Genomic DNA, 26735 nt, shown 5'->3' on the forward strand with positions numbered 1-26735 from the left:
TGCAGGGCCGGGCCTGCAGGCTCCGGGGCAAGGAGGACGCCCAGGACTTCACAGGACTGGTGAAGGCCCTGCAGGTGCTGGGCTTGGGCACCGAGGAGCTGACTGCCGTCTGGGCTGTGCTGGCTTCTGTCCTGCAGCTGGGCAACATCTGCTTCTCCTCCTCAGAGGTGAGCTCCCTCTGAGACACTAGGTTGGTGGCGGCTTGTTTGCGTCATCACGAGGGCAGAAATAACAATGCCGAACACTTGTGTGTAGGAGACAGTAAGGCCCCGGGCCACCATCAGGGCCTCACCACTGCCCCCGAAAGCAGATGAACTCCCACCGTACAGATGAGAAAACTGAAACCGGGGTTTTCTGCATCTATACCGATCCTGTCCCACTAAAGTGCCACCCTAAGGAGGATGCTTGGCATTAATTGAGCAGCTATTATGTACCTGGCACTGTGTAGATCACTCTACATATATTTTCTTTTTTTTTGGCCACACCGCGCAGCTTGCGGGATCTTAGTTCCCTGACCAGGGATTGAACCCGGGCCCCCGGCAGTGAACGTGCCGAGTCCTATAACCGCTGGACCGCTGAGGAATTCCCTGCATATATTTTCTAATTCATTGCTCCTGAGAACACCATAACATAAAAATTGTTGTTCCGCCTTTAACAATAAGACAGTGGAGACTCGGAGAAGGAAAGAGGCTTGTCAGGGCCGCCAGTTAGTGGAGAGGTAAAGTCAGGATTCACACTCAGGCCCTCAGACTCCGGAGCCAGCTCCTACCTGCCCAGATCTACCTTTGGGTAACAGGGCACCTTGCCAGGCAAAGCAAGGCCCTGCCCCTGCCCCATGGGAAGCAGCCAGTCCACAAGCAGAGCTCTCCCTGCCCCCTCCCGCCTGTCCAGAGGGAGTCACAGGAGGTGGCTGCCGTGTCCAGCTGGGCTGAGATCCACACAGCAGCCCGGTTGCTGCAGGTGCCGCCCGAGCGCCTGGAGGGGGCTGTCACCAGGAGGGTCATGGTGAGCTCGGGGGTCCTGGGGAGGTGGGGGCCTGACCAGTCCACCCGAAGGCTTGGGGAGCACGAGTGTGGGCCTTGGGCCTGACATACCACATGCACATCCTCTGCCCTCAGGAGACGCCCTATGGCCGGGTCTCGAGATCCCTGCCCGTGGAAAGTGCCATCAGCGCCAGGTGGCCCTGGGGACAGGAGAGAGCTGTGAGCAGGCCCGGCCCCTGCTGCACGAGGCTCACTCCCCCTGCCCACAGGGACGCCCTGGCCAAGGCCCTGTACTCGCGGCTCTTCACCTGGCTTCTGAGGAGAACCAATGTGCGGCTGGCACCCCCCGGGGAGGGAGGCAGCGTGGTCACTGTCACTGTCGTCGATGTCTACGGCTTTGAGGTCACCCCTGGGGGCGGGGCCCAGGACGGGGTGCCCACCTCATCCTGGTTATTTCTGGGGACCCCAGCAGCTTCCCTTTGTGGGGGCGCTCGTGCGCTGCCTGCCTTTCTGACCATAAGATGGTCCACGAGACAGCTGCGTGTTCCATAGGTACAGCCACCTGCCCTGTCCAGCCCTGACGTCGGCTCTGGAGAGTTCTGCCTGCTTGGCCTTGCAGAGTCTCACAGGAGCCCTTAAGACAATGAAAGACCCTTGGATGGGTCAGCCTTGCCTGCTGTGTACCCAGAGGAGAGGGAAGAGAGGGAATCCCCCAAATCACACTGAGTTTTTCATAAGCTCTTCACCCCTTTCCAGAACATCCTGTTTCTTCAAGGCAGGGAGGAGGGGCGAGAGCAAGAGGAGGTGGCCCCCACCTCAGTCCTTGGATGGGCGCTGTGCCCAGTCCCCTGCTCTCTCCTCCTCTCCAGTGTGTCCTTGGTGACTATCCGCTCTCTGAGGAGGGGATGACCGTTGCCCGTGTGTGTGTGTGTGTGTGTGTGTGTGTGTGTGCGCGCATGTACGCACATGCGTGCTCTTGTGTGTATTTTAGAACATGTCAAAACTCTGTGCAAAGCTACACGAAGCGGGAGCTCTGCTGGGCTTACTAGGAAAGTGCTGAGGGGCACAGAGGAAGGAGCCTGTAATTCCAACAGGAGGGATGCTGGAAGGCTTCTTGGAGGCGGCAGCCTGGAGCTCTGCTTACGAGGATGTGGCATTCTGATAGCCAGCGAGTTAGGCTGTAGCAAGAGGTGTCTTCTAGACCACAGGATGGCTATGATCAGAGGCCCGAAGGCTCACAGTGGTGCTAAGGCAGAAGGCAGGGGTGTGGGTTGTTGGAGGGAGGAAGCATGATCGAGGCTGGGACTGGGCTGAGGCGGCCTGCATGCTGTGCCAGGATCTTTGGACTTGTCCCTGGAGGAGGAAGCATCAGCCCTAGGGCACCCCTCCCGCCTAGTGCTGGGGAGAATGGGGGCAGCTGTGGGAGGGGGATGAAGGGAACCAGGCCTGTGTGCTAGCCCCCCGACCAGCTGCCCTGTGCCCCCACCTCGTGTGGGTGCCCACCTCACTGCCCACGCGCCCCCCCAGGCACTGCGGGTCAACGGCCTGGAGCAGCTGTGCAACAACCTCGCCAGCGAGCGCCTGCAGCTCTTCTCCAGCCAGATGCTTCTGGCCCAGGAGGAGGTATGGGGAGCTGGGCATGGAGGCGGCAGGGGGACACCCAGCTGTTTCCCAGAACAGAGGCCATCCCTGGTAAAGAGAAGGCACTACACCGAGAGCTCTGCCCCAAAGCCCCCTTGCTATGGGCCCTCTCAGTCCTTCTGAGGCTCAGTTTACTCATCTGTAAAGTGGGAGGGCCATCCTTGCTCTGGCTCAGATGAGGTCCCCCCATGAACATGGGTGGTCTCTGTGAACTAAATGCTGGCTGTTCCCAGGAGGAGTGTCGGAGGGAGTTGTTGCCCTGGGTGCCCATCCCCCAGCCTCCGCAGGAGTCCTGCCTGGATCTCCTGGTAGACCAGCCCCACAGCCTCCTGAGTATCCTGGATGCCCAGACATGGCTGTCCCAGGTGAGCCCCCAGTGTCGGGGACATGGAGTGGGGGCCCTGGTGGCCAGGCCAGAGCGAGCAGGAACTCCCAGGGGAGCAATAAAGGGCTAAGGTCCTGGGACCCTGCCCACAGGCCCTCAGCACAGCTTGGGAAAGCAGCGGCCACACGGGCTTCAAATCCTGTCTCTGGGTGATCCTGAGTGAGATTCCCGACTTCTCCAAGAGTCCTCGCTGCAGAGGGGGACAGTTGTGCCTGAGGGGCAGGGTGGTGGGGACTGTGCAGGCCCCATGAGGGGCTTGTGAGGCTTTCCCCAAGTATTCGTTGTTATAAGTTCCTTAGCACTATAAAATAATCTCTTACCGGATGGCCTTTTAAAAGTATCTTTGAAAGACTTGTTCAGAAACACATGTAACTGTGAGACCAGACTCCCAGGAGTGATTGCTAAAACTGCCTTAAAGTTCCCCTAGCCCCATTTCTTTTAAATGATTTCGTCAAGGGTCCTCTAAGCCACCAAGTTTTATTGACTGAGGTGTACAAGGCTACTGTGTTTTTTCTCAAATGGGAGCCAATTGTTCAAAATAGTCCCTGGGATAGAAGCCGTGCCCTTTCTAAGGACTCAGATGTGGAGTGACTCTTCCTGGAAAAGAAGTTTGGGGACCAAAACCAAAGCTCACCTTCTGTTCAGTGCGTGTGGTTTTGGGGGGCAGGGGAGGGAAGCACAGTCCCAGCAGGGGAATGGCACCTGCAAAGGCCTGAGAAGCTCTTCCTCTTCTCAGGCCACGGACCACACCTTCCTGCAGAAGTGCCACTACCACCACGGCGACCACCCGCGCTACACCAAGCCCCAGCTGCCCCTTCCCATCTTCACCGTGCGGCATTACGCTGGGACCGTCACCTACCAGGTATCAGGGTGAATCAGTGAGGGCAGTGTGACCCTGGGGAGTCACCTGACGGGTGAGAGGGGTAGGTGTGGGGAGGCCCCTTCCAAGGCTTGGCCATCTGTCCCCACCTGGGCCCTTGGCCTCACCTAGTGCATGACTTACTGAGTTCTGGGTGGGCATTATGGGGTGGGGAGGGTCAAGGCCTTGGGACCTTCCAGTCCAAGAGGGGCAGAGTGTATGCATGGGACCTGGCTCTGATAACCTCAGGCAGTCTACTTCTCCTTCTGAGCCTCCATTTCCTCATCTGTAAAATGGGAATGGGAGTCCAGCCTATAGCATTGTCCTGAGGATTAATACAATTACATGGAAATGGCGGGTCAGGGGCCTGGCAGATACTAGGTGCTCACTGAAGGGATTCTCCTCTCCCCTTTATGAGTTTCATGACTACTGCACACCTACCCAGGAGGAGAGCTGCTGAGGGGAGGGGGCCTGGTTTAAAGGCTAGGACCAGGTGACTGGTTTGAGGTGGGGCAAGTCAGGTAAGGCTTCCTGGAGGAGGTGACATGCTCTGGTTGTAGAAGAAAACATACAAACTACACAGGAGTTATCCACACGTGAAACACAAGGAGTATATGTCAATTATACCTCAAAAAAAAATCACATCTAAAAGAAAAAAGGAAGAAACAGAAGGAGATTGACTAAAGAAAACTATAAAATTGTATTGAAGGTCACAAAAGAAGACTTAAAAATGGAGGGAAAAGCCACATTTCTGTTGGGGAGCCCTATATTGTTCACTCTTTCCCAGTTAATCTAGAAAAGTCATGTAATTCCAGACAATACTCCAATGGGGCTTTTATGAGAGAAGGAGAGGTGGATTTTAACAAAATTATTCTGAAGTATTATATGGAAAATAAATGCATAAGAATAGCTAATAAGATATAAAAAGCAAATAATTATGGAGGCATTTGCTCTATCAGATATTAAAACATATTTTAAAGCTCTAGCAATTAAAAGATTATGGTATTGATAAGGAGCAGACCCATCAATGAGACAGAATTGAAAACCCAATAAACAGACCCAAAAGTGTAACAAAGAACTGGGTATGTGACAAAGGCGGCCTTTAAAAAAATGTGGTAAAGTATACACAACATAAAATTTCCCATTCTAACCATTTTTAAGGGTACATTTCAGTGTCTTTAAGTACATTCACAATGTTGTGTAACCATCACTGGTATCCATTTCCAGTACTTTTTCATTATCCCAAACAGAAACAACTTACCCATTAAACATTAAGCTCCAATTCCCCCTTCCTCAGACTCTGGCAATATCTAATCTACTTTCTGTATCTATAAATTTGCCTATTCTTATGTAAGTGGAATCATAACACACACACACACACACACACACACACAATCCTTATGTGTCTGACTTATTGCATTGAGCATAATGCTTCCAAGGTTCATCCATGTTGTAGCATGTGTCAGAATTTCCTTCCTTTTCATGGCTGAATAATATTCCGTTGTATGTATAGACCACATTTTGTTTATCCATTCATCTGCTGATGGACATGAATTGTTTCCACCTTTTTGGCTATTGTGAATAACGCTGCTGTGAACATGGGTGTACAAGTAACTGTGTGAGTCGCTGCTTTCAATTCTTTTGGGTGTCTGCCTAGGAGAGGTTTGCTGGGTCATATGGTAATGCTATGTTTACGTTTTTGAGGAGCCACCAAACTCTTCCTCAGTGATTGCACCATTTTATAGTCCCACCAGCAATGTATTGGGGGTTCCAGTTTTTCTACATCCTTGCAAATACTTGTTATTTTCCGTTTTTGAAAATTATAGGCATCCTAGTGGGTGTGAAGTGGTATCTCATTGGGTTTTTTTTTTGTTGTTTTCTTTTTCATTGTGGTTTTGATTTGCATTTCTCTAATGACTAACGATGTCAAGCATCTTTTCATGTGCTTCTTGGCCATTTGTGTATCTTCTTTGGAGAAATATCTATTCAAGTCCTTTGCCCATTTTTGAATTGAGTTGGTTTGGGGTTTGTTTATTTATTTTTGGCTGCCTTGGGTCTTCGTTGCCACACGCAGGCTTCCTCTAGTTGCAGCGAGCAGGGGGCTACTCTTCATTGCAGTGCACGGCTTTCTCATTGTGGTGGCTTCTCTTGTTGCGGAGCACGGGCTCTAGGTGTGTGGGCTTCAGTAGTTGTGGCATGTGGGCTCAGTAGTTGTGGTGCATGGGCTTAGTTGCTCCGCAGCATGTGGAATCTTCCTGGACCAGGGATCGAACCAGTGCCCCCTGCATTGGCAGGCGGATCCTTAACCACTGTGCCACCAGGGAAGTCCTGAATTGAGTTGTTTTATTTTTTTGTTGTTGTTAAGTTGTAGGAGTTCTTTACATAATCTGCATATTAAACCGTTATATGTGATATTTTCTCCCATTTTGTAGGCTGTCTTTTCACCCTCTTAGTACTGTATTTTGATACACAAAAGTTTTTCGTTTTAATGAAATCCAGTTTATCTATTTTTCCTTTGTTGCCTGTGCTTTTAGTGTCATATTCAGGAAATCGTTGCCAAGTCCAATGTCATGAAGCTTTCTCCCTTTGTTTTCTTCTAAGAGTTTTATAGTTTCAGGTCTTACATCTGGGTCTTTGATCCATTCATTTTGAGTTAATTTTGGTACGTGGTGTGAGATGAGTCCAACTTCAAAGGGGGCCTTTGTAAAACATTTTTTTTAATGAGGTATAGTTGATTTACAGTGTTGTGTCAAAGGTGGCCTTATAACTCAGAGGGGAGAGGCTGGATTATTTTGCAAAGGGACTGGCTTCCACACCCAGCCTTCTCTCCTTGGCTCCCCACCCCCCGCCCACATTATCTCTTGCAGGTTCACAAGTTTTTAAACAGAAACCAGGATCATCTTGACCCTGCTGTGGTGGAAATGCTTGCCCAGAGCCAGCTCCAGGTGCCCCTGCCGGACTCCCTGTCCCCCCATTCTGCCCTCTCCACCCTGACAGCCTTGCCCAAGGAGCTAGTCTTCAAGCCCCTGGCAACCTGAACCTTTGGCCGGCCCACCCTGGCTCCCCGGGGGTCGGGGTGAGGGGCAGGCTGGACAGGCCCAGGTGAGCTGGCTTGGCCCCCTCTCACCCCACAGCTGGTGGGTAGCCTGTTCCAGGAAGCAGAGCCCGAGTCTGGGGACGGACCAGGCAAACCCACGCTGACCTCTCGCTTCCAGCATTCCCTGGGGGACCTCCTAGCCCGGCTGGGCAGGTGAGAATAGGGCCCCCCACACTCAACCCCAGGGAGTTTGAATGGAGGGGCCAGTCTGTGCTCAAGTGACCGCCCCTTCCACCCACCAGGAGCCATGTCTATTTCATCCAGTGCCTCAACCCCAACCCGGGAAAGGTGAGCTCTCCCAGCACCTGGCATCAGAGCCCTCCCACCCCTGCCCGCCCCCCTCAGCCCTCCTCGGCCCTGCCCCACCTTCCCCACAGCTCTGAGCCCCTCAATTCAGCTCTCCTTGGCTCTGCCCCGTGGCCACAGCTTCCGGGCCTCTTTGATGTGGGTTACGTGGCAGAGCAACTGCGCCAGGCGGGCATCCTGGAGGCCGTGTGTACCCGCAGCGCCAACTTCCCCGTTCGCGTGCCTTTCCAGGCCTTCCTGGCCAGGTAGGGGCCCAGGATGCGGGCAGCCCCGGGGCGCAGGCACCTCAGGGCCAGGGCTCACTAGGAAGGCCCCCTGGAGTGGCTGGCGGACCTGGGGCTTTTTCGGGAGCGGGGGATGGACACACTTTCCCAGGGACCCTGGGCCTGACGTCCAACCCTCCCTCATTCCTTTCTCTCTGTCTCTCCTTCTCTCCCTCCATCTGCGTCTCCTTTCACTGTTCGTCACCCGCACACCTCTCCACGCCTCTGTGCATTCACCCGCCCCTCGTCCTCTCAGCAAAACTCTCCTGAGTGCCTGGCACATAGTAGGTGCTTTCCAAATCATTGTTGAATGACTTATAGACTGAATAGACCCCGAGGGGTTCAGGGGTCAAATGAGTGTGGAGGGAGGTCCCCGCTGTGCTTGTTCTGACCTCCGCAAGGTTCTCTGTCATTGGGGCAGGTTCCGGGCCCTGGGGACAGAGGGACAGGAAGAGCTCTCTGACCGGGAAAGATGTGGCACCATCCTGAACCAGGTGTTTGGGGCTGAGTCGCCCCTCTGTCACCTGGGAGCCACCCAGGTGGGTGGTGTGTATGAGCAGGGAAGCAGCAGGTATGGCTGGAAAGTGGGAGGAACATTTTGGGACCAACTCATGATTTGGTGGTCCTTCTGGGTGGTGGGGAGATGGAGTGGGCCGGGTGTCCCGGGCACCCCAGTAGAATCAATAGTTTGGCAGAAAGGAGGAGGCTGAGGCCTCGGGAGAAGGGCAGGGTGGTCTCCAGCCACCTGGCCTGCCCCCAGCCCAAACCTCTGCCCTCAGGTGCTACTGCAGGAGCTGGGCTGGCAGCAGCTGGAGCGGCACCGGGCCCAGCAGCGCGCCCAGGCCCTGCTCACCCTGCACCGAGGCCTCTGCGCCAGCCTCTCCTGTCAACGCCTTCGCCTCCTACCACGGATTCGCGTGCGTGGGCTCCAGGCCAGGTGTGCAGAGTGGGGCGAGACTGTAGGCCTCCTCACGGTGGCGGGGCAGGGTCGGGGGGGCGTAGGGCCTCAAGGCTAGTCTGCCTGCTTCCCATCAGCACCGGACTCTCCTTGCTGGCATCCCCACCATGCCGTCTCTGCTTGAATACCCCCAGCCACGAGAAGCTCATTACCTGCTAGGCCAGTCAAACCTGCGGTCTTGACTCCTTGACTGTTCTTTTCTCTAGTCTGTTCTCCACTCTGCAGCAAGAATACTCTTTTAAAAGCGTGAATCAGGTTGTGTGAGGCCCTGCCTACCTCTCCAGCCTCGACGTAGGCTGGACTTTTACACTCCAGGCTCTTTGGGCTTCGTGGTCCTACGATGCTCCCCTCACCCTTCTCGCCTCATTAGCTCCAGCCCCACTCACCCTTCACTGCCTGTCTTCACTCATCCATCCAACAGCTGTTGGTTGACCATCTTCTCCATCTACCCTGGGCCAGGTGCTGGCAACACAGGGAGGAAAGTGCAAGCATCTTCACACAGGCACAGGGATGGTGCCTTCCAGGCTAGCTGGGGAGTCAGATGCAGACAGTAAACCAGCTTCCAGTCGCCCCAAAGGGGATTGTTTAAGGACTGAGAACAAAATGAAGGCAGTGCCATGGACACCAGGGAAGCCTCGGAGAAGGGGGCACCCGTCACCACTATATGTTTCCAAAACGTTTTCATCACCAGCGGGAACTCTATACCCATTCAGCAATGATGCCTCTCTCTCCCTTCCCTCCCGCCCCTGGTAACCTCCAGTATGCTTTCCATTGCTGTGAATTTGCCTATTCTAGATATGCCGTCTAAGTTGACTCATACAAATTCCTTTTACACCTGGCTTACTGCACTAAGCATAGCGTTTTCAGGGTTCGTCCCTGTCGTAACATGTGTCAGAACTTCATGTCTTTTTTATGGCTGAAAATTGTTCCATTGTGTGGACGGACCGCATTTTGTTTATCCACTTATCTGTCAGTGGGTTGTTTCTACCTTTTGGCTTATTGTGAATAAGGCTGCTATGAACACAAGTGTACAAGTAACTGTTCAAGTTTCTGCTTTTGGTTCTTTTGGGTCTCTATCTGGGAGTGGAAATCCTGAGTTATACGGTAATTCTGTCTTTACCTTTTTGAGGAATTGCCAAACTGTTTTCCACAGTGGCTGCACCATTTTATATTCCTACCAGCAATGTGTGAAGGTTCCAATTTCTCTGCATCCTTGCCAATACTTGCTACTTTCTGCTTTTTAAATGATAGCCATCCTAGTGGGTGTGAGGTGGTATCTCATTGTGGTTTTGATTTGCATTTCTTTGATGACTAATGATGTTGAGCATCTTTTCATGTACTTCTTGGCCATTTGTGTATCTCTTTGGAGAAATATCTATTCAAGTCCTCTGCCTGCTTTTTTTTTTCCTTTGGGAATTTATTTATTTATTTATTTTTGGCTGTGTCGAGTCTTCGTTGCTGTGCGTGGGCTTTCTCTAGTTGTGGTGAGCAGGGGCTGCTCTTCATTGCGGTGCGCGGGCTTCTCATTGCGGTGGCTTCTCTTATTGCAGAGCACGGGCTCTAGGTGCGCGGGCTTCAGTAGTTGTGGCACACGGGCTCAGTAGTTGTGGCTTGCGGTCTCAGTAGTTGTGGCTTGTGGGCTCTAGAGTGCAGGCTCAGTAGTTGTGGTGCACAGGCTTAGTTGTTCCGCAGCATGTGGGATCTTCCCGGACCAGGGCTTGAACCCGTGTCCCCTGCGTTGGCAGGCGATTTCTTAACCACTGTGCCACCAGGGAAGTCCCCCTCTGCCTGCTTTTTAATTGGGTTGTTTTTTTTTTTTTCATTGAGTTGTAGGAGTTCTTTATATGTTCTGGATATTAAACCTTTATCAAATGTGTGATTTGCAAGTAGTCTCCCATTACGTGGGTTGTCATTTCATTCTCTTTTTTAAATTAAAAATTTTTAATTTATTTATTATTCATTTTTGGCTGCATTGGGTCTTCGTTGCTGCACATGGGCTTTCTCTAGTTGCGGCAAGCGGGGGCTACTCTTTGTTGTGGTGTGCTGGCTTCTCATTGCGGTGGCTCGTCGTGTTGTGCAGCATGGGCTCTAGGCGCGCGGGCTTCAGTGGTTGTGGCACGTGGGCTCAGTAGTTTCGGCTCGCGGGCTCTAGAGCGTAGGCCCAGTGATTGTGGTGCACAGGCTTAGTTGCTCCACAGCATGTGGGATCTTCCCGGACCAGGGCTCGAACCCGTGTCCCTTGCATTGGCAGGTGGATTCCCAACCACTGTGCCACCAGGGAAGCCCTCTTTTCATTCTCTTGAAAGTGTCCTTTTATGTACAAAAGCTGTAGATTTATTTATTTTTTTATTGAAGTATAGTGATTTACGATGTTTCAGGTGTACAGCAAAATGATTCAGTTACAAATATATACATACATACATAATACATATATATACGCTTTTTCAGATTCTTTTCCATTATAGGTAATTACAAGATATTAAATATAGTTCCCTGTGCTATACAGTAGATCCTTGTTGTTTATCTATGTTATGTCTAGTAGTATATATAGATTTATTTTTAAATATTTATCATGCTCAGGGCTCCTTCATTGAGGAGTCTGGTCTTTCTTATATCTGGAAAATTCTCAAAGATATTGTCTCTTCCGGGATCTCCTGTTAGACATCCAGTGAATGTTATTTTTTCATTTTTTAGAAGTTCTGCTTCTTAAATAATAATATGCCAGACTCTATTCCAAACACACCTTTTAATTCATTTCATCTTATTGTGGGGCAGGCATTACAATACTTCTCAATTTAGAGATGATGAAAATAAAACACAGAGGTAAAGTAGGGAATTCCCTGGCGGTCCAGTGGTTAGGACTCAGCGCTTTCTTTCTTTCTTTCTTTTTTTTAATACATTTATTTATTTATTTATTTTTGGCTGCGTTGGGTCTTCATTGCTGCGCGCAGGCTTTCTCTAGCTGCGGCGAGCGGGGGCTACTCTTCCTTGTGGTGCGCAGGCTTCTCATTGCGGTGGCTTCTCTTGTCACGGAGCACGGGCTCTAGGCACGTGGGCTTCAGTAGCTGTGGCTCGTGGGCTTTAGAGCACAGGCTCAGTAGTTGTGGCACATGGGCTTAGTTGCTCCGCGGCATGTGGGATCATCCCGGACCAGGGCTCGAACCTGTGTCCCCCGCATTGGCAGGCGGATTCTTGACCACTGCACCACTAGGGAAGTCCAGGACTCAGTGCTTTCACTGCCAGGGCCGGGTTTGATCCCTGGTCGGGGAACTCAGATTCCACATGCCATGCGGCGTGGCCAAAAAACAAAAGCAGATAAACCCCAGAGAGGTAAAGTAACTTATCCAAGACGGCAGTGACTAAACGGTAGGGGCACGAGCCCGCGTGGTCGGCGCCAGAGTCCCAGATCTCGATCCTCGGGCACAGCGGCATCTCAGTTTACCTGCTGGTCTTTCGAAGTGTCGTGTCCTTTCCCTGTTGCTTCCCTTCGGCAGCCGGGGGCTTCACTGGGGTCCGATTTTACACTCATGTCTTGGCTTGGAGGATTCAGGTATTGGGTGTGAGTTTGGACTCCTCACCAACCCCCTTCCTGGCCTCCAGGAAGTGGTACCTCCGGCGGCGGGCAGCTCTGGGGCAGCTGAACACCGTCCTGCTGGCGGGCCGGCGCCTGCTCTGGAGACAGCGGAGAGGGCAGGTGAAGCACATGGATGGGTCCTGCGCAGGGCAGCTCAGGGGAGAAGCCAGGCAGCCTTGCCGGCCACGTTGGCCAAATCCCAACAGTGTCCACCCTCCAAGTGCAGCCGCAAGAGGACCGAGGCCTCGGAGACCATTGCTGGTGAAGCTCCTTCCGTCCCCCTCTGCCTGGCCAGGGTAGCCTGGGGCCTCCAGGAGGCTGTCGCCTTCCTTCATGCCTGCCCACTGCCAGGGCCTGACTCTCCCCTGCTGGCGGGGGTGCCTCCCATCCCCTCCAGGCCTCCCTTGGACTGTTCCCCTCTTGCCCTGTGACTCCAATCTGAGGGCCATAAAACAGCTCAAAGGTCAATGCCCACGTAATGCCCCACTCTCTAGCCCCTCCCTGGCTGGACTTTGTCCCTTGGGACCATTCCTTCCCTTCTTCCCTCCTCTTCCTGGTGCCCTGGCAGACGGGCAGAGACAGCCACAGCGCTAAGGCTAGTGAGGGCTCTGGAGGGCTGGGGGCAGACAGCTGGCCCCCTGGGTCTGCACCCCTTCCTCCACTGGTGTGGGGTCCTCCTGGGAGGAGGAGGGGCAGCTGCACTGCTGAGCGGGGGAGGGGCCTCTAGGGAGCTCCTGGTGGCGCCTCACGGGGGCATCGTCTCCTCCTGCATCTCCCCCAACAGCTTGGGCATCGGTGCAGCTGGCACGGCGTCGGGGCCTCCAAGAAGGGGCCAAGCATGGTAGGTGGCCTGGAAGCTGGGTTGTGAGCCCGCTGAACCTGGCCTGGCTTGAGGGGGAGCGTGGGGTTCCAGGGGTGCTGAGATGGTCCTGTTCCTCAGGCCCATCCATTGTCCCCCAAGAAGAGGCCTGGGGTGCTCTTGGGTTCCCTCTGGGGGCTTTATGTGCTTGAGTGTCCAGGACTAGAATCCTTGGTCTTTGGAGGGGAAGCTTACAGCCCTGGGGGTGAGGAGGGCCCCTGAGTTCCCATGCCCCTTCCCTTAGTTCCTGGTCAATTGCTCCTCCCTGCTAGGAGCTGGGGCACTTGGAGATCCCGGCTGAGCTGGCTGTCATGCTGAAGACGGCGGAAGGTGAGTCCTGATGGGCGTTGCTCTTGCCATGACCCCCTCCTGGGCGGAGGCTCTGTCCCTGTGGTCCCTCCCTCTGATGCTCTGGGTCCCCCCAGCTCACTGCCCGGCTCCCTCTGCACTGGAGCTGGGGGCTGATGCTGAGAGGTGGAGGCGGCGCCAGAGCCAGGCGCCTTACCTGGGTGTTTCTGGGCTGCCGCCTACGTCATCCCAGGCCATCGGCACACCCTGGCCGAGAGCATCACCGAGGCCATGCCCCCGGAAGTTCCCGCACGGCCCAGCCTGACCCTCCCACCCGACATCGACCAATTCCCCTTCTCCAGCTTCATCTCCATCGGCTTTCAGGTGGGCCCCCAGGCCTTAGCTCTACACGGCTGATGCCCACATCTCCCCAGACGTTAGCCCCCGTCAGGCAGAAGCTGTGTCTGTCCTTCTGTCTCCAGTCCCCTCCTCCCTCTCCTGTTGCGGGGCTGTGGATGCAACTGCGTTGCTCGGAAACCATTGAACCTAAACGTGTTGCTGGTTACTTATCTGCAGTGCCACACCTTCGTTACACCTGTGGCACTGCCCTGCCATTGAAGCCATGTCGTTAAAGCATGTTGAATGACAAGGCAAAGTGTCCAGGCTACAGTGTTGGCAGCAAAAGCGGGATTCAAAACTGCACGTAGAGTACGATCCCAATTTTGTTAACGGAGGGTGGGGAGATGACGTGTGTACCTACACGTAGAAAGTAAGATTAGAAACAAAGAGGCGAAAATGTTAACTGTGGTTTTATCTGGCAGTGGAATGTTAATGGTGGTTTTTATTCTTCATCCTCTTCTGTGTTTTCTGAGCTTTCCGCGTGCACGAGCTTTAGTTTTCTAATCAGAAGGAGTGATTGAGAGTTTTTTTTTTTTAATATTTATTTATTTATTTGGCTGCGCCGGGTCTTAGCTGCGGCACACGGGATCTTCGTTGCCTGTGCAGGATCTTTAGTTGTGGCATGAGGGACCCTTTCTGGTTGTGGCATGCAGGATCTAGTTCCCTGACCAGGGATCAAACCCTGGTCCCCTGCATTGGGAGCGTGGACTTTTAACCGCTGGACCACCAGGGAAGTCCCAAGATGTATTTTTCTTTTAATAAATTTATTTATTTATTTATTTTTGGCTGCATTGGGTCTTTGTTGCTGCACGCGGCTTTCTCTATTTGCGGTGAGCGGGGGCTACTCTTCGTTGCGGTGCGCGGGCTTCTCATTGTGGTGGCTTCTCTTGTTGCGGAGCACGGGCTCTAGGCACGCGGGCTTCAGTAGTTGTGGCTCGCGGGCTCTAGAGAGCGCAGGCTCAGCAGTTGTGGTGCACAGACTTAGCTGCTCCGCGGCATGTGGGATCTTCCCTGACTAGGGCTCGAACCCGTGTCTCCTACACTGGCAGGCGGGTTCTTATCTGCTGCGCCACCAGGGAAGCCCCCCGAGATGTATTTTTAAGATGGTTTTCCTCACCGGCCCCTCTTCCTCTCGCAGGGCGCGTGCTCCCTTGGGGCTCCCCCGCGGCTGTGTCTGGTAGGTCAGCACACAACAGCCCCTGCTCAGGCACCGTGTCGCCCTCCTTCCTTGCAGGAGCCATCCCTGCCCAGACCTGGGCAGCTGCTGACCAAACCCCTGACCCGGCTGGACAGTGAGAACCCTCAGCATGCCCTGGATATCAACAAGGTGGTGAGTGACACACTGGGGAGGGGCAGGGTGGGCCCGTGCAAGGGGTGCTGGCCGGGCACCGGGAGCCCCGCACGTCCTGCCTCCCCTCGCCCTGTGTCTGCAGATGCTGCGGTTCCTGGGGGACGCATCCCTGGAGCCCTGGCAGGAGCAGACCATGGGCCAGTACCTGGTGCGGCAGGGGCAGCGCCGGCCGGGGCTGCGCAACGAGATCTTCAGTCAGCTCGCAGCCCAGCTCTGGCACCAGCCGGACGAGCAGCAGAGGCAGCGCGGCTGGGCCCTCCTGGCTGTTCTGCTCGGCGCCTTCCCCCCAGTGTCCACCCTGCAGAAGCCGCTGCTCAAGTAAGGGCCCCGGCAGGTGGGGGCCCCGTGGGTGTGCTCAGCGGGCCACCCCATACCCACGGCAGCCCTGTGCTGTGCCCGCAGATTCGTGTCCGACCAGGCCCCCGGGGGCATGGCAGCACTGTGCCAGCACAGGCTGCTGGGAGCCCTGCAGCAGACACAGCGGGCCCCTGGGTCCGAGCGGGCCCACCCACCCACCCAGCTCGAGTGGACGGCCGGATGGAGGCAGGGCCGCATGGTGCTGGATGTCTTCACCTTCACCGGTGACGCCTGCCTCCTCTTGGGCCTCCCCAGACCCACGCTGCAGCCTGCCCGGCACTCTCGCCCTCCCTCGGCCCCCTTCCCTCCTCAGCCCTCCCCATGTGACCCTGCTCTCCTGCTTTCGGAACCGCCACGGGACAGTATTCCCTTCCCGTCCGGGTGGACCCTGCTGTCCCTCACTCTTGCCCCTACCCCTCGTCCCTACAGAGGAGTGCTTCTCGGCCGAGGTGGAGTCCTGGACCACAGGGGAGCAACTCGCCGGGCGGATTCTGCAGAGCAGGTGTGCGGGGCCTGGGATGGGCGAGCGCAGCCCACACTGGCCATTGTCCCGTCCGCCTCCTGGTTTTCCTCATGCTCCCAGCCCGCTCTCCCGCCGAGCACCTCCTGCGGCTGCTCCAAAGACAAAACCTGCTCCCCGGGGGGCGGGATGGGGGCGAGGGGGCGGGGTAGGTGGGCAGGGTCCAGACAGTAGATTCAAGACGGAGAGCAAGTAGAGAGTATACCTGCTAGATCTGGTCCAGGTTCTCATCAAATTGAATGAATAAATGCATCAGAGCCACTGTAGAAGTAGAGGGCTGTGAGTTGCACTGGGTCCTCAGCCAGGTTCCTGTCCCCTTCCACAACCCCCTCCCCCCAGCCCACCCTCAGGTCCTTGTCCCTTCCGGATGGTCGTCCGCCTGGCTGACCACCCTCTGCTCCATGCCCTTGTCTCACCCAGAGGCCTGGATCCGCCCCCGCGTGGCTGGTCTGTGTCACTGCACTCTAAGGACTCCTGGCAGGACTTGGCTGGCTGCGACTTCGTGTTGGACCTAATCGGCCAGACCGAGGATCTGGGGGACCCGGCCGGTCCCCACAGCTACCCAATCGCCCCCCGTGGCTTGTAGGTGCCACCCACACCACCCCTGGCCTGCTCCTGTCCCTATCCTGTCGTAGGTGACCCCCTCAGCCACCCTGTCATCCGCGGGGGTTCACAGGTGCTGCCACAGGCCCAGCCCGCCCGCCCCCAAGCCTCCGCCCACCGCAGGGGGATGACCCCTACAGCAGCTTCTACACCTTGCCTCAACCTGGGAACCCCCCGGCCAGGGCATCTCCTCAGCTGGGCCCATTATCTCCTGCAGAGCCGAGGACATCCCCCCGGCCCCTGGCATCCAGGCCCCCTCACTGCCCCCAGGTCCCCCTCCAGGCCCAGCCCCAGCTCTGCCCAGCAGGGGTCACACAGGTAAGGCTGGGAGTGGGCACATTGAGGTTGGCAGAGCGCTGGGAATGGGGGTGCCAGAAGCCCCACGCCCCAGGCAGGTGACAGTAACCCTCCACAGGTGAGTCCCGGACCTCAGGGAGTCTGGATGGCTTCCTGGACCACCTCTTCTCCCCGTGCCTCAGCGTGAGTGTCCCGCACGCAGACCCCACCCCACTGCTGCTCCTAAGCCCCTGGGGCCTCTGCTGCCCCTCCCATCCCTCCTAGGGCTCTAGCTCTGACCTTGGGACCTGTGACTTTTGTCCCTTTAGGATCTGGAGCAAGGCAGGGCTCTGAGCGGCCGCATGAAGGGAGGGGGCGCCATGGGGCCCATGCAGCAAGGCAGCTATCCCGTGGGTGAGTGCGGGGCTGAACACCCATCCGGGGCCTCCCTGCCCAGCAACACAGGCAAGCATGGCCTGGGATCCCCACGCAGCTGCAGTCAGAGCTCTGGCCAGCACCCTGGTGGCCCGTACTCTTCTCTTTGCCTGGGGCTGAAGGGAGGCTGTCTGTGGGCCCAGGCAGGGACCGACCTGGGGGGGGGCCCTGTTCCCTCAGTGTACTCAGGGATGATGCAGATGCCCGGATACCAGCCAGCCATGATGCCTGCACCTGTGCCCATGATGCCAGCAATGGGGGCGGTCCCCGCCATGCCAGGTAAGGCTGGACTATAGCCACTGTGTCCCTTCTCAGGTAGGGACTGGAGGAGGGAGGGTGTTGCCTGGGGCCTAGAGGGCACAGTGGGCAGAGGGCTGGGAGCTCAGCCATGGCGCTCGGCCACCCTGACTGCCTGCCATACTCGCAGCCGTTGTGGTGCCGCCACAGCCGCAGCCGCAGCCACAGCCACAGCCCCTGCTTCCCAGCGTGGACGCGAGGCAGCTGGCAGTCCAGCAGCAGAACTTCATCAACCAGCAGGCGCTGATCCTGGTGAGGATGGGCAGGGCCCATGGATTGCCTAGTGGGTACAGACCTGTGGGGCGAGGCTAGGCCAGCTCTTACCTGGCACACCACCCTTCCCCCGTCAGGCCCAGCAGATGACCACCCAGGCCATGACCTTGTCCCTTGAGCAGCAGGCAAAGCAGCGCCAGAGCCAGCCCCTGGAGCATCATGCCCAGGCCCCGGCCCCTGGAGCTGCCTCCCTGACTCCAGCCCCAGCCGTCTCCCCCAAGCCCAAGAAGACACCCACCCCCCAGAAGGAGCCAGAGCGTGACCTGGAACTGGTAGGTGCCTGCCGGAGGGTGAAGAGCCGAGGCCAGGCAGGTGGCAGGGCGGGGGTGGGGCAGAAGGCTCCAAGGCCCCAGAAGTGGGAGACATGGCATGGGGGTGTGGGGAGACGCAGAAAAGATGCTGCCAGGCTCCAGCCCCACGGATCCGAGCGGGTTTGCTCTGTGAGTGGCAACTTGTCTGGCAGGGCAGCTCCTTCTCTTTCCCCTCCTGCCACAGGAGACCTCACAGGAGGCTGAACACAGGCCCCGGCGGCCCAAGAGCTTCCAGCAGAAACGGGACTATTTCCAGAAGTTGGGTGAGGGCCCTTGGGGTGGCAATCCCACACAAAAACTCAGCCACCGCCCCAGCCTGGCCAGGGGACGGCGGGGTGCACTCTCTTCCTCTAGGTCAGTGTGGCCTGTCCAGGAGCCCAGACGGGCGGGCCAGGTGGAGAGTAATAGCGAGGGCCATTTGGGGCGTTTACAGGGCAGCAGCAGATCAAGGTGGAGATGATGAGGCCTCCGGCCAAGGTGAAGATCCCCCAGGGGGAGGAGCAGGAGGAGGAGCCGGAAGAAGAGGAACCGAGAGCAGGTGGTGGGGAGCAGGGTGGGGGGGCAGGCTTTGTGGTTCTACAGAGGGTCTCACGTCTTTCCTCTCTTTCTGGTCAGTGCCGTCACCTCCTCCTCCCCCAGTAGTGAAAAAGCCACTGGCACGAGATGGGGCCAAAGCTGCACAGGAGGTTGAGGCAGAGCCAGCCACAGAGGCGGGGCCTGGCGGTGGTCGCCGGCCGGCAGAGGGCAGAGCCGTGGTGCGTAGCTCGGACCCTAAGCCCCGGCGGGCAGAGCCCAGCAGGGAGATCCGCAACATCATCCGCATATACCAGAGCCGCCCAGGCCCCATGCCCGTGCCCGTGCAGCCGCCCAGGTGCACCCCGGCGGTGGTGGGGAGGGGGAGGACGGCCAGGACTGCCCGCTGCCCAGAGTCACCGTGTGGACTCCCGACCTCTTCCTTCTCTCAGGAAGCCCCCCCAGATCTTCCTGAAGAAAAACAACCCTAAGGATGAGGCTCTGGCTAAGCTGGGGATCAGTGGTGCCTCCTCGCTGCCCTCGGTGAGGCCCCGTCCCGACCAGAGCGCGCTGCTCCGCGCCAGAGCCCTCCTGAGGCTCCCCGGGGGAGACCTGGCCGCTAGTCACAGCCTGGGTGTATTCTCCGTGCCTCCCCAGACGCTGTCCCCCAGCCCAGGGAAGGGCCCCCCACCAGCTGTGGCCCCTCGACCCGAGGGCCAGCCACGGCGTGTGCCCTCCAACTCCATCAAGGAGAAGCAGGGGCCCCTTCAAGAGCTGTTTGGCCAGAACCCACCCACTGCCCAGAGTCCCCCGCCTCCGCCAGCACCTCCACTGCCTCCACCCTTGGACCCAGCGACCCCTCCAGCTGAGCCGCACAGTGAGAAACCCCATATCCCCGGGCGGTGGGCTTTGTGGGGGGCGGGGGCAGGATTCCTAAGGGCCTCTCAGCGCTCATGGCCGAGGTCAGCTGCTCGCGCTTCCGGACTTTGGAGCCGTGGGTGAGGAGCCCCAGCTTCCGCGTTCCTGCGGGGGGCAGGGCGCGGGCACCCCTGGGGCCTGTCTGGCACGGAGGGACCGTCACGGGGCGTGGGCCTCGTCAGGAGTTTAGTGACCCCGCTGACGTGGTCGGGGGGGCCCACGCACGTCAGGGACAGTGGGGAACGTGGGAAGCTGGAGATGGAGGCTGGCGATGGGACGGAGCGGGGGGAGGGAGGCAGCAGAGGTGGACTGAGCTGGGCCACGTGGGGCCCTAATGGGCCGAGGGTCTTCTCTCTCCGTGCCTGCATCATTCCGGCTTGGGCAGCTCCTCGCCTGATGCCCTTCGGCCCCTCTATCCGCCAGGCTTTGTGGAGACCATGGGGGACCAGGGGATCTCCACCCAGCTGCTCGTGCCCTCGGGCAGCGTCTGCTTCTCCTACGCCAGCGCCCCCTGGAGGTTGTTCCTGCGCAAGGAGGTGGGCGCGAGGGCGGGCCGCAGCCTGGCCTCCCTGGGTGGGGGGCGGGGCGCTGGCTGTAGGGGCGCCAGCCTGGGGCCCCAGCATCTCCTCTCCACACACAGACACTGGGGACTACTTCCCCAGCCCCACCTCCTCCGGCCCGGGAGGCAGAGGTGGGGCGGGAGGGGGGCTGGCGGGGGCACCGTCCGGGCGCACTCTCACTCGCCCCTGCCCTCGCCCAGGTGTTCTACCCCCGGGAGAACTTCAGCCACCCCTACTGCCTCAGGCTCCTCTGTGAGCAGGTGAGAGCCCAGCCCACCTGGGACCTGTACCGGCAGACCGCCCCCACCCCAGGCAGGAGAGCAGCCCCGCTTGCGGGGACGCTGGTGTGTTTCAAGCCCTGCCTTCGTTTATTTAATCCTCCCAACATCCCTCAGAATAAGGGCCATTTTTGACTTATGACGAGGATTAAAAATAAAGCGTATACAGCACCCACCACAGGCCTGGCACACAGCAGGTGCTCGCTCGTGCTTGTCCCTTTGCCACCTCTAGATGCTCCCAATGCTTGTGTCTGTTCTCCCCAGTTCTACAGTAGCTGCCCCCCTCCCCCTCCCCCAAGTCCCGTGTTCCTTCAGGGAAGCTTATCTCAGCTGACAGAGGAGCAGCAGCCCAACTAGTGCCGGCAGCTTGGGGGAGGCAGGTGGGAGCTCCGGGTGGACGTGGCCCTGGGCTTGGAAGGCCAGGCATCCCTCCCTGCTCCACCCACGTGCCTATGGGGCTCTCTAGCTTTTCCTCCATGCGTGGCTGCTTCTGGGGTGGGCTGTGGCCTCAGGACCTGGTGGTGACCGCCTGGCTTTGCCCCCAGATCCTGAGGGACACCTTTGCGGAGTCCTGCATCCGGATCTCCCAGGACGAGAGGCACAGGATGAAAGACCTGCTGCGTAGGGTCCAGGGACCCTGGAGTCAGGGAGCCAGAGTGCTGGGGGTTGGGCCTGCCCAGAGGGAGGGAGTAGACTCCGGGGTCCCCGCTGTGAGGGAGCCTGAGGACGGCCTGGGGCCATTTCTGCCCAACAGGAGACCTGGAGGTGGGCCTGGACTCCCTGGACACAGCTGAGGACAGTGTCAAGAAGCGCATCGTGGTGGCCGCCAGGGACAACTGGGCCAATTACTTCTCCCGCATCTTCCCCGTCTCGGTCAGTGAGGCTGGGGATGGTAGCGCCCAGGGCTGGAGGCCAGCTTGGTCTTCCGCAGCAGGATTAGAGCTGGGGGTGGGCTGGGCCCCAGTGGAACCAACGAAGAATAGCACTGGCCTGAGCAGCCCCAGGGTGTCTTGGCCGGTGGCGGGGAGCCCGGAGCCTGTCCGTGAGCCAACCACCTTCCGGGCAGGGCGAGGGTGGCAGCGACGTGCAGCTGCTGGCCGTGTCCCACCGGGGGCTGAGACTGCTAAAGGTGACCCAAGGCCCCAGCTTCCACCCCGACCAGCTGAAGACTCTCCGCTCGTACAGGTGAGCCTGGGCTGGGGTGTGGCGTGGGCCGGCGAGACGGCCCCCAGCTCACGCCCCACCCTCTGCACAGCTTTGCTGAGGTACTGGGCGTGGAGTGCCTGGCTGGCTCCACCCTGGAGCTGTCGCTGAAGAGTGAACGGCTGCTGCTGCACACAGTCCGGGCGGGAGCCGTCAAGGCCATGGTTGAGCTGCTCCTGAGAGAGCTCAGGAAGGCAAGTGCGGGCCGGCAGGGCGCCGGGCGGGGGGCCTCCAGCACCGCTGCGTCGTACCCCGTGCCGTCAGCCAAGCTCCTTCAAGCTGCCTGGGGTGGGGCTGGAACTTGGGGGCGCTTGGTGGAGAGTGACGCCAACGGGGGAGCAGGTGGGACGGGCAGGACGGAGTCATAAGCAGGCTGGCCGCTCACCCGCCCGCCTGCAGAACTCCGGCTACGTCATTGCCCTGCGAAGCTACCTCACTGACGACCACAGCCTCCTCAGCTTCCAACGGGGGGACCTCATCAAGCTGTTGCCGGTGGCCGCTCTGGAGCCAGGTATCCCCGGGGCAAGCAGGGCGGCTGGCACCCGGCGGGCGGGCAGAGGGCCCAGGAGGTGAGGCACCGTCCTTGGATGCTTCCCGCAGGCTGGCAGTTTGGCTCCACCGGGGGCCGATCCGGACTCTTTCCTGCTGACATAGTGCAGCCGGCTGCTGCTCCGGACTTTTCCTTCTCGATGGAGCAGAGGAATGGCCGGCACAAGAGTCAGCTGCGGCACAGAGAGTGGGATAAGGCGTCAGAGGTGAGGAAGACGGGAGACGCCGAGGCGAGGCCTAACTAGGAGTCGAGGAAAGAAAGGGCTCGACTGCCCCAGAGCGGCGGAGGGCCACCCCACGCCTGGTGGGCAGCGCTTGGTCTGATGCCGCCTCTCTGTCCGCTCCCGATGTCTTGTCCTGTCTCCCCAGCAGGGCTGGGTGGTCTGCCTCTCGTGTGGCCCTCGTGGTAGCTAGTTCAGCGCCACCTGGAAGGTGCTCAATAAACAGCTCTTGACTGTCCCGGCTTCTGGTGGTGTGCTCACTGCAGCTACTCTGCCTGCTTCTCTTGGGCTGGGCTGGGGCGGGGGCTTGGGCAGGGCCGCTGGACAGGCCAGGGGACACTCAGGTGGCGCTAGGTCTCCTGTGCTCCTAAGTTCCCCACCCACCCCTGGAGCCAGGCACACAGTGACAACTTGGCCACCAGCCCGTCCCCGTCTGTCGCCTGCGTCACCCTGCCCACGGACTCCGACTACACCATGCAGGAATTTGCCCTGCGCTACTTCCGGAAGCCCCAGACTCTGTGAGTGCCCTGGGCCCGCCCCATGCCTGCCCATTCTCAGTGTCCCTGAAGTGGGACACTCCCTGCTCAGAGTCACCGGGCCAGGGCTCTTAGCACCCTCCCTACCCAGCCTGGGATGGGGGTGGGAGGGCTGAGCAAGCGGGGCTGTCCTCCCCTCCGCCCCCTCAGGCTGGGCCAGACAAGTGAAGATGCCAAGAGGAAGGCCATGGCCAGCCTGGTGCAGTACAGCAAGGTAAGGGGGACGGTGGGGAGGAGCCGGGACAGCAGACCTGGCCCCTGGCCCCCATGGCCCCAGACCCACAGGCAGCCTCTTTGGCCGCAGGCTCCCATCCAGGCATCACTCATCAGCATCAGTGACGAGGACGTGAACAGGCGGGCCATGGGAAGCTTCCAGGGTAAGTAGCCACGGTGTCCTGGGTCGCCATGTCTGCAGTGCCCGGGACCCAGGCACCTGGTCGCCTTCTGTCCTCGAGTTCGCCGACTCGGGGAAGCTCACCGGTGTCTCCTATACCACGTGGCCCTCACCCACTTCTACTCATGCCCAGGGGGTGTGGGTTGTGTGGAGTCTGGGCTGGAAGGCAGCGGTAGGTCTGGCTTGCTGTGCGCTTGGTGTAGCCCTGGGTGGCCACAGGGTCTCTCTGAACTCTGTCTCCTCGTCGGTACAGCTGAGACTGCTGCTCCGCCTGGCTCACACGCATTCTGAGAGCAAGGCATGAGATGGCCCTGAACAGCGACAGCACGAGCCAGGGCCAGGCCCCCAGCCCAGCTCACCGTGCTTTTCATCCTGCCCGCAGCTCTGATGCAGTTTATGGGGGACCAGTCCAAGCCCCGGGGCAAGAACGACCTGGATCTCCTCTACGGGCTGCTGAAGGTAGGAAAGTGAGCCGGAAGCTGTGGGGAGTCAATGAGCCCTGAGGGCCCCTTCCTGTCCTCCTGCCTGGGCCTCCATGGGACCCCGTGTCCCCTGGTCACTATACATTCAAAGAATCCAAAATTAGTTATCGAGCACCTACGTGCTGGGGGCAGGGCAGTGCACCAAGCAGGCCAAGTCCCTGCAGAGCTTACAGCCTGGTTAGAGGAGACACTCAGTAAACCCTGAGGCAACGTGTCCAGGGCAAAGAGTGCTGTGCAGAGTGATAAAGCAGGGGAGGGGCTGCTTCAGTGCAGAAGGCTTGGTGACAAGGTGACCCTGGAGCAGACCTGAAGAAGGCCAGCGAGTGAGGCACGTATGCATGGGGGCAGGGCATGGGGGCACGCACACAGGCAGAAGCGGGGGTGAGCCTCGGCCCCAGCAAGTCCAGTGTGGCTGGAGCCCAGTGAGCAAGGGGGAGAGTGGAGGCGAGGACCAGGAGGGACAGAGGGTCCGGGTCACGGGAGGCCTTGTGGTCCACTGTCAGGACTTGGATTTTTCGAGATCTGGGAAAACACTGGAGGGTTTTGAGGAGAGACGTGGCTTACATCTCGTGGGGTCGCTCTGGCGGCTGTCTGCGATTCTGGGAGTTTAAGGGCAAGGAGAGGGTTCCTGCCACAATCCCAGGTGAGACGTGGCTGGCCCAGGCCCAGAGGCAGCAGCAGAGGGGAGAAGAAGGACCCCAAGCAGCAGGGTTTGCTGTGAAGTGCACGTGGGGTGTGAGAGCGAGGGGCCGAGGGGGACACGGGGGCCTAGGCCAGAGCAATGCTGGTCGCCACAGGAAGCCTGAGTGAGGATGGGGCCAGCCTGGTGGAGGAATCTGTTGGGGATGCATGAAGTCTGAAGTCCCAGTCTTCCAAGTGGAAGGTCTGGGCTTCATGGGAGAAGTCTGGGCTGGAGGCAGGCACTGGGAGTCATCAGCAGACAGAGGCCCAAGGGCACTGCAGCCCTTAGGAGTCAAGGAGATGAGAGGGTCAGCAGAGACGACTAAGACAGAGGGACCAGAGAAAGAGGACAGGGCCGAGCATGGCCTGGAAGCAGGTAAAGACGGCGACTTAGTTGAGTGGCCAGTTGTGCAGATGCTATTAAGCCGAGTGAAACCGAGGCCGAGAGATGACGGTGGCCTGTCACCTCTGTCACCCTGTCACCTCTGTCACCCTGACTTGGCCCCCAGCCCACGCCACTGGCAGGACTTCTCCGACTTCAGATCCCATGCCATCCCTCACTCCACTGCACTGCACTGCAGCTCTGCCCCCAACCCGCTGCCCCCTGCCCTTCCTCTCCCCACAGCTGTGCCAGGAGGAGAACCTCAGGGATGAGATTTACTGCCAGGCCATCAAGCAGATCACAGGACACCCCCGGCCGTGAGAGTGGGGGACGGGCGGGGGTCGGTGGCGGGCCTCTCAGGGGCAGCCCAAAGTGCTGCTGCCCAGCCGGGCCAAAGCCCAGGCTCTCTGCCCTGCAGGAGACTCTGCGCTCGAGGGTGGACTTTCCTCAGCCTCCTCACAGGCTACTTTCCCCCATCAACCTCGCTGATGCCCTACGTGACCAAGTTTCTGCAGCATTCGGCCCTGAGCCAAGGTGCCGGGGGGAGGGGCTTCCAGGCTGGGGTCTTGGCTGCTTGGGGAGGGGTTTGGGGATGCTCATGACCCCAGCCTGGCTCCTCTCTGCAGAGCTGGCCCGGCGCTGCCAGGGGCACCTCCAGCACACAGTCAAGTACGGGGGGCGCCGGCAGCTGCCCTCCCCAGGCGAAATGCAGGCTTTCCTGGTACGGGGGGTGCAGGCGGCTGGGTGTTCTGGGGCTCCCTCTGGGTGGGGGGGCCGGGGCCTCTGCCCACTGGGGGGCTGACCCTGTACCTACTTTGGCAGAAAGGACAAGTAGTCCACCTGCTCCTAATTCACCTGCCCGGGGGTGTGGAGTACAAGACCAACACCCACACTTTCACGGTGAGCACAGGGACACAGAGGAGGGGCTGGGGAGACCCAGGGAAGCCATGGGCATCAGTTCTGGGGACATCCCTCCCCTGCTGCAGCCTCCTTCCCTCCCCAGCACCCCCGTCATGGCCCTGTCCGCATGTCCAGGTGGCAGCAGAAGTACTGGAGGAGATGTGTGGGCAGATGGGCATCACGGACCCCCATGAAGTGCAGGAATTTGCCCTCTTCCTCATCAAAGGGGAAGGTAGGCCACCTGGCCTGGGGAGGAAGCGTGGCCCGGCTGGACTCAGGGACGTGGCCTTGCCTGCCAAGTCCGCTCTTCTGGCCACGGGGGAGGCAGCTCCCACACTGGGGCTGGCAGGGTTGTGGGCAGGGCTGGCCCCGGGCGGCAGGGCAGGCTGTGGACCCAGGCTCCCCACGCAGGCCAGCTGGTGCGGCCCCTGTGGCCCCGGGAGTACCTCAACAGCGAGGTGGTGGGTCTGGACGTGAGCCTGCACAGCCGGCGGCTCGGCTGGGAGACCCCGCTGCACTTCGATAATCCCACCTACGTCAGCACCCACTACGGCCAGGTCAGCCCCACTCGGCCCCGCGCTGCCGCGCCGCTGGTGGTTGGAACCTCGGCTGCAGCTTGAGGGAGAGTCCCTCTCTGGGTGGGGGGAGGGCTTGAGGCCCAGGAGCCACCCACTAGGTGGGGCTTTGGGGCACAGCTGCCCCCTCACTGCTCCCCCCTCAGGTGCTGCGGGACTACCTGCAGGGGAAGCTGCTAGTCAGCGCCCAGGAAGATGCCCGACTTGCCAGGCTGGCTGCCTTGCAGCACCTCAGCAGGAACCACGAGGAGCCCCCCTCAGAGTGAGTGTGAACACAGCCCTCACGCCTCCTGTCACCCCACCACCCCTACCCCCTCCTCCAAGGTCAAGGCCACTTGTACCCTTTGTGGCCCTAACCAAATGGGGGCTGGGTACACCTGCCCACCCCCCCACGCTCCTCAAGGGCAGAACCCACGCCTCATTCATGTGTCTGGATCCCCGGTCTCACCCACGGTAGCCACTGGTTCATCTACTTAGCACCTGCTGTATGCCCAGCTTTGACTGACCA

At 58.9% G+C, this 26735-nt stretch overlaps 1 protein-coding gene across 1 annotated transcript in view; it reads left to right on the forward strand.

Annotated features, from left to right (window-relative positions):
* Window positions 1-26735, forward strand: part of MYO15B (myosin XVB) — a 32383-nt gene that overhangs the window by 4461 nt on the left and 1187 nt on the right. Inside the window, 52 exon segments of the mRNA XM_049702037.1 lie at window positions 6-167; window positions 892-1005; window positions 1119-1177; window positions 1253-1385; window positions 2511-2606; window positions 2858-2989; window positions 3746-3871; window positions 6736-6813; window positions 7003-7118; window positions 7208-7253; window positions 7392-7516; window positions 7956-8073; window positions 8314-8471; window positions 12093-12362; window positions 12868-12907; window positions 13198-13255; window positions 13467-13597; window positions 14847-14942; window positions 15046-15281; window positions 15366-15544; window positions 15750-15822; window positions 16261-16422; window positions 16661-16761; window positions 16859-16929; window positions 17049-17133; window positions 17335-17433; window positions 17582-17703; window positions 17802-18014; window positions 18220-18298; window positions 18469-18573; window positions 18651-18906; window positions 19001-19091; window positions 19206-19425; window positions 19890-20002; window positions 20227-20286; window positions 20850-20925; window positions 21059-21177; window positions 21371-21489; window positions 21560-21701; window positions 21907-22018; window positions 22108-22262; window positions 22650-22795; window positions 22964-23027; window positions 23118-23190; window positions 23590-23666; window positions 24996-25069; window positions 25171-25286; window positions 25379-25473; window positions 25575-25652; window positions 25788-25884; window positions 26064-26209; window positions 26374-26489. Coding sequence (XP_049557994.1) covers window positions 6-167; window positions 892-1005; window positions 1119-1177; window positions 1253-1385; window positions 2511-2606; window positions 2858-2989; window positions 3746-3871; window positions 6736-6813; window positions 7003-7118; window positions 7208-7253; window positions 7392-7516; window positions 7956-8073; window positions 8314-8471; window positions 12093-12362; window positions 12868-12907; window positions 13198-13255; window positions 13467-13597; window positions 14847-14942; window positions 15046-15281; window positions 15366-15544; window positions 15750-15822; window positions 16261-16422; window positions 16661-16761; window positions 16859-16929; window positions 17049-17133; window positions 17335-17433; window positions 17582-17703; window positions 17802-18014; window positions 18220-18298; window positions 18469-18573; window positions 18651-18906; window positions 19001-19091; window positions 19206-19425; window positions 19890-20002; window positions 20227-20286; window positions 20850-20925; window positions 21059-21177; window positions 21371-21489; window positions 21560-21701; window positions 21907-22018; window positions 22108-22262; window positions 22650-22795; window positions 22964-23027; window positions 23118-23190; window positions 23590-23666; window positions 24996-25069; window positions 25171-25286; window positions 25379-25473; window positions 25575-25652; window positions 25788-25884; window positions 26064-26209; window positions 26374-26489 — 6128 coding nt within the window.

The sequence above is a fragment of the Orcinus orca genome, chromosome 19, assembly GCF_937001465.1.
Source record: "Orcinus orca chromosome 19, mOrcOrc1.1, whole genome shotgun sequence".
Lineage (NCBI taxonomy): Eukaryota > Metazoa > Chordata > Mammalia > Artiodactyla > Delphinidae > Orcinus > Orcinus orca.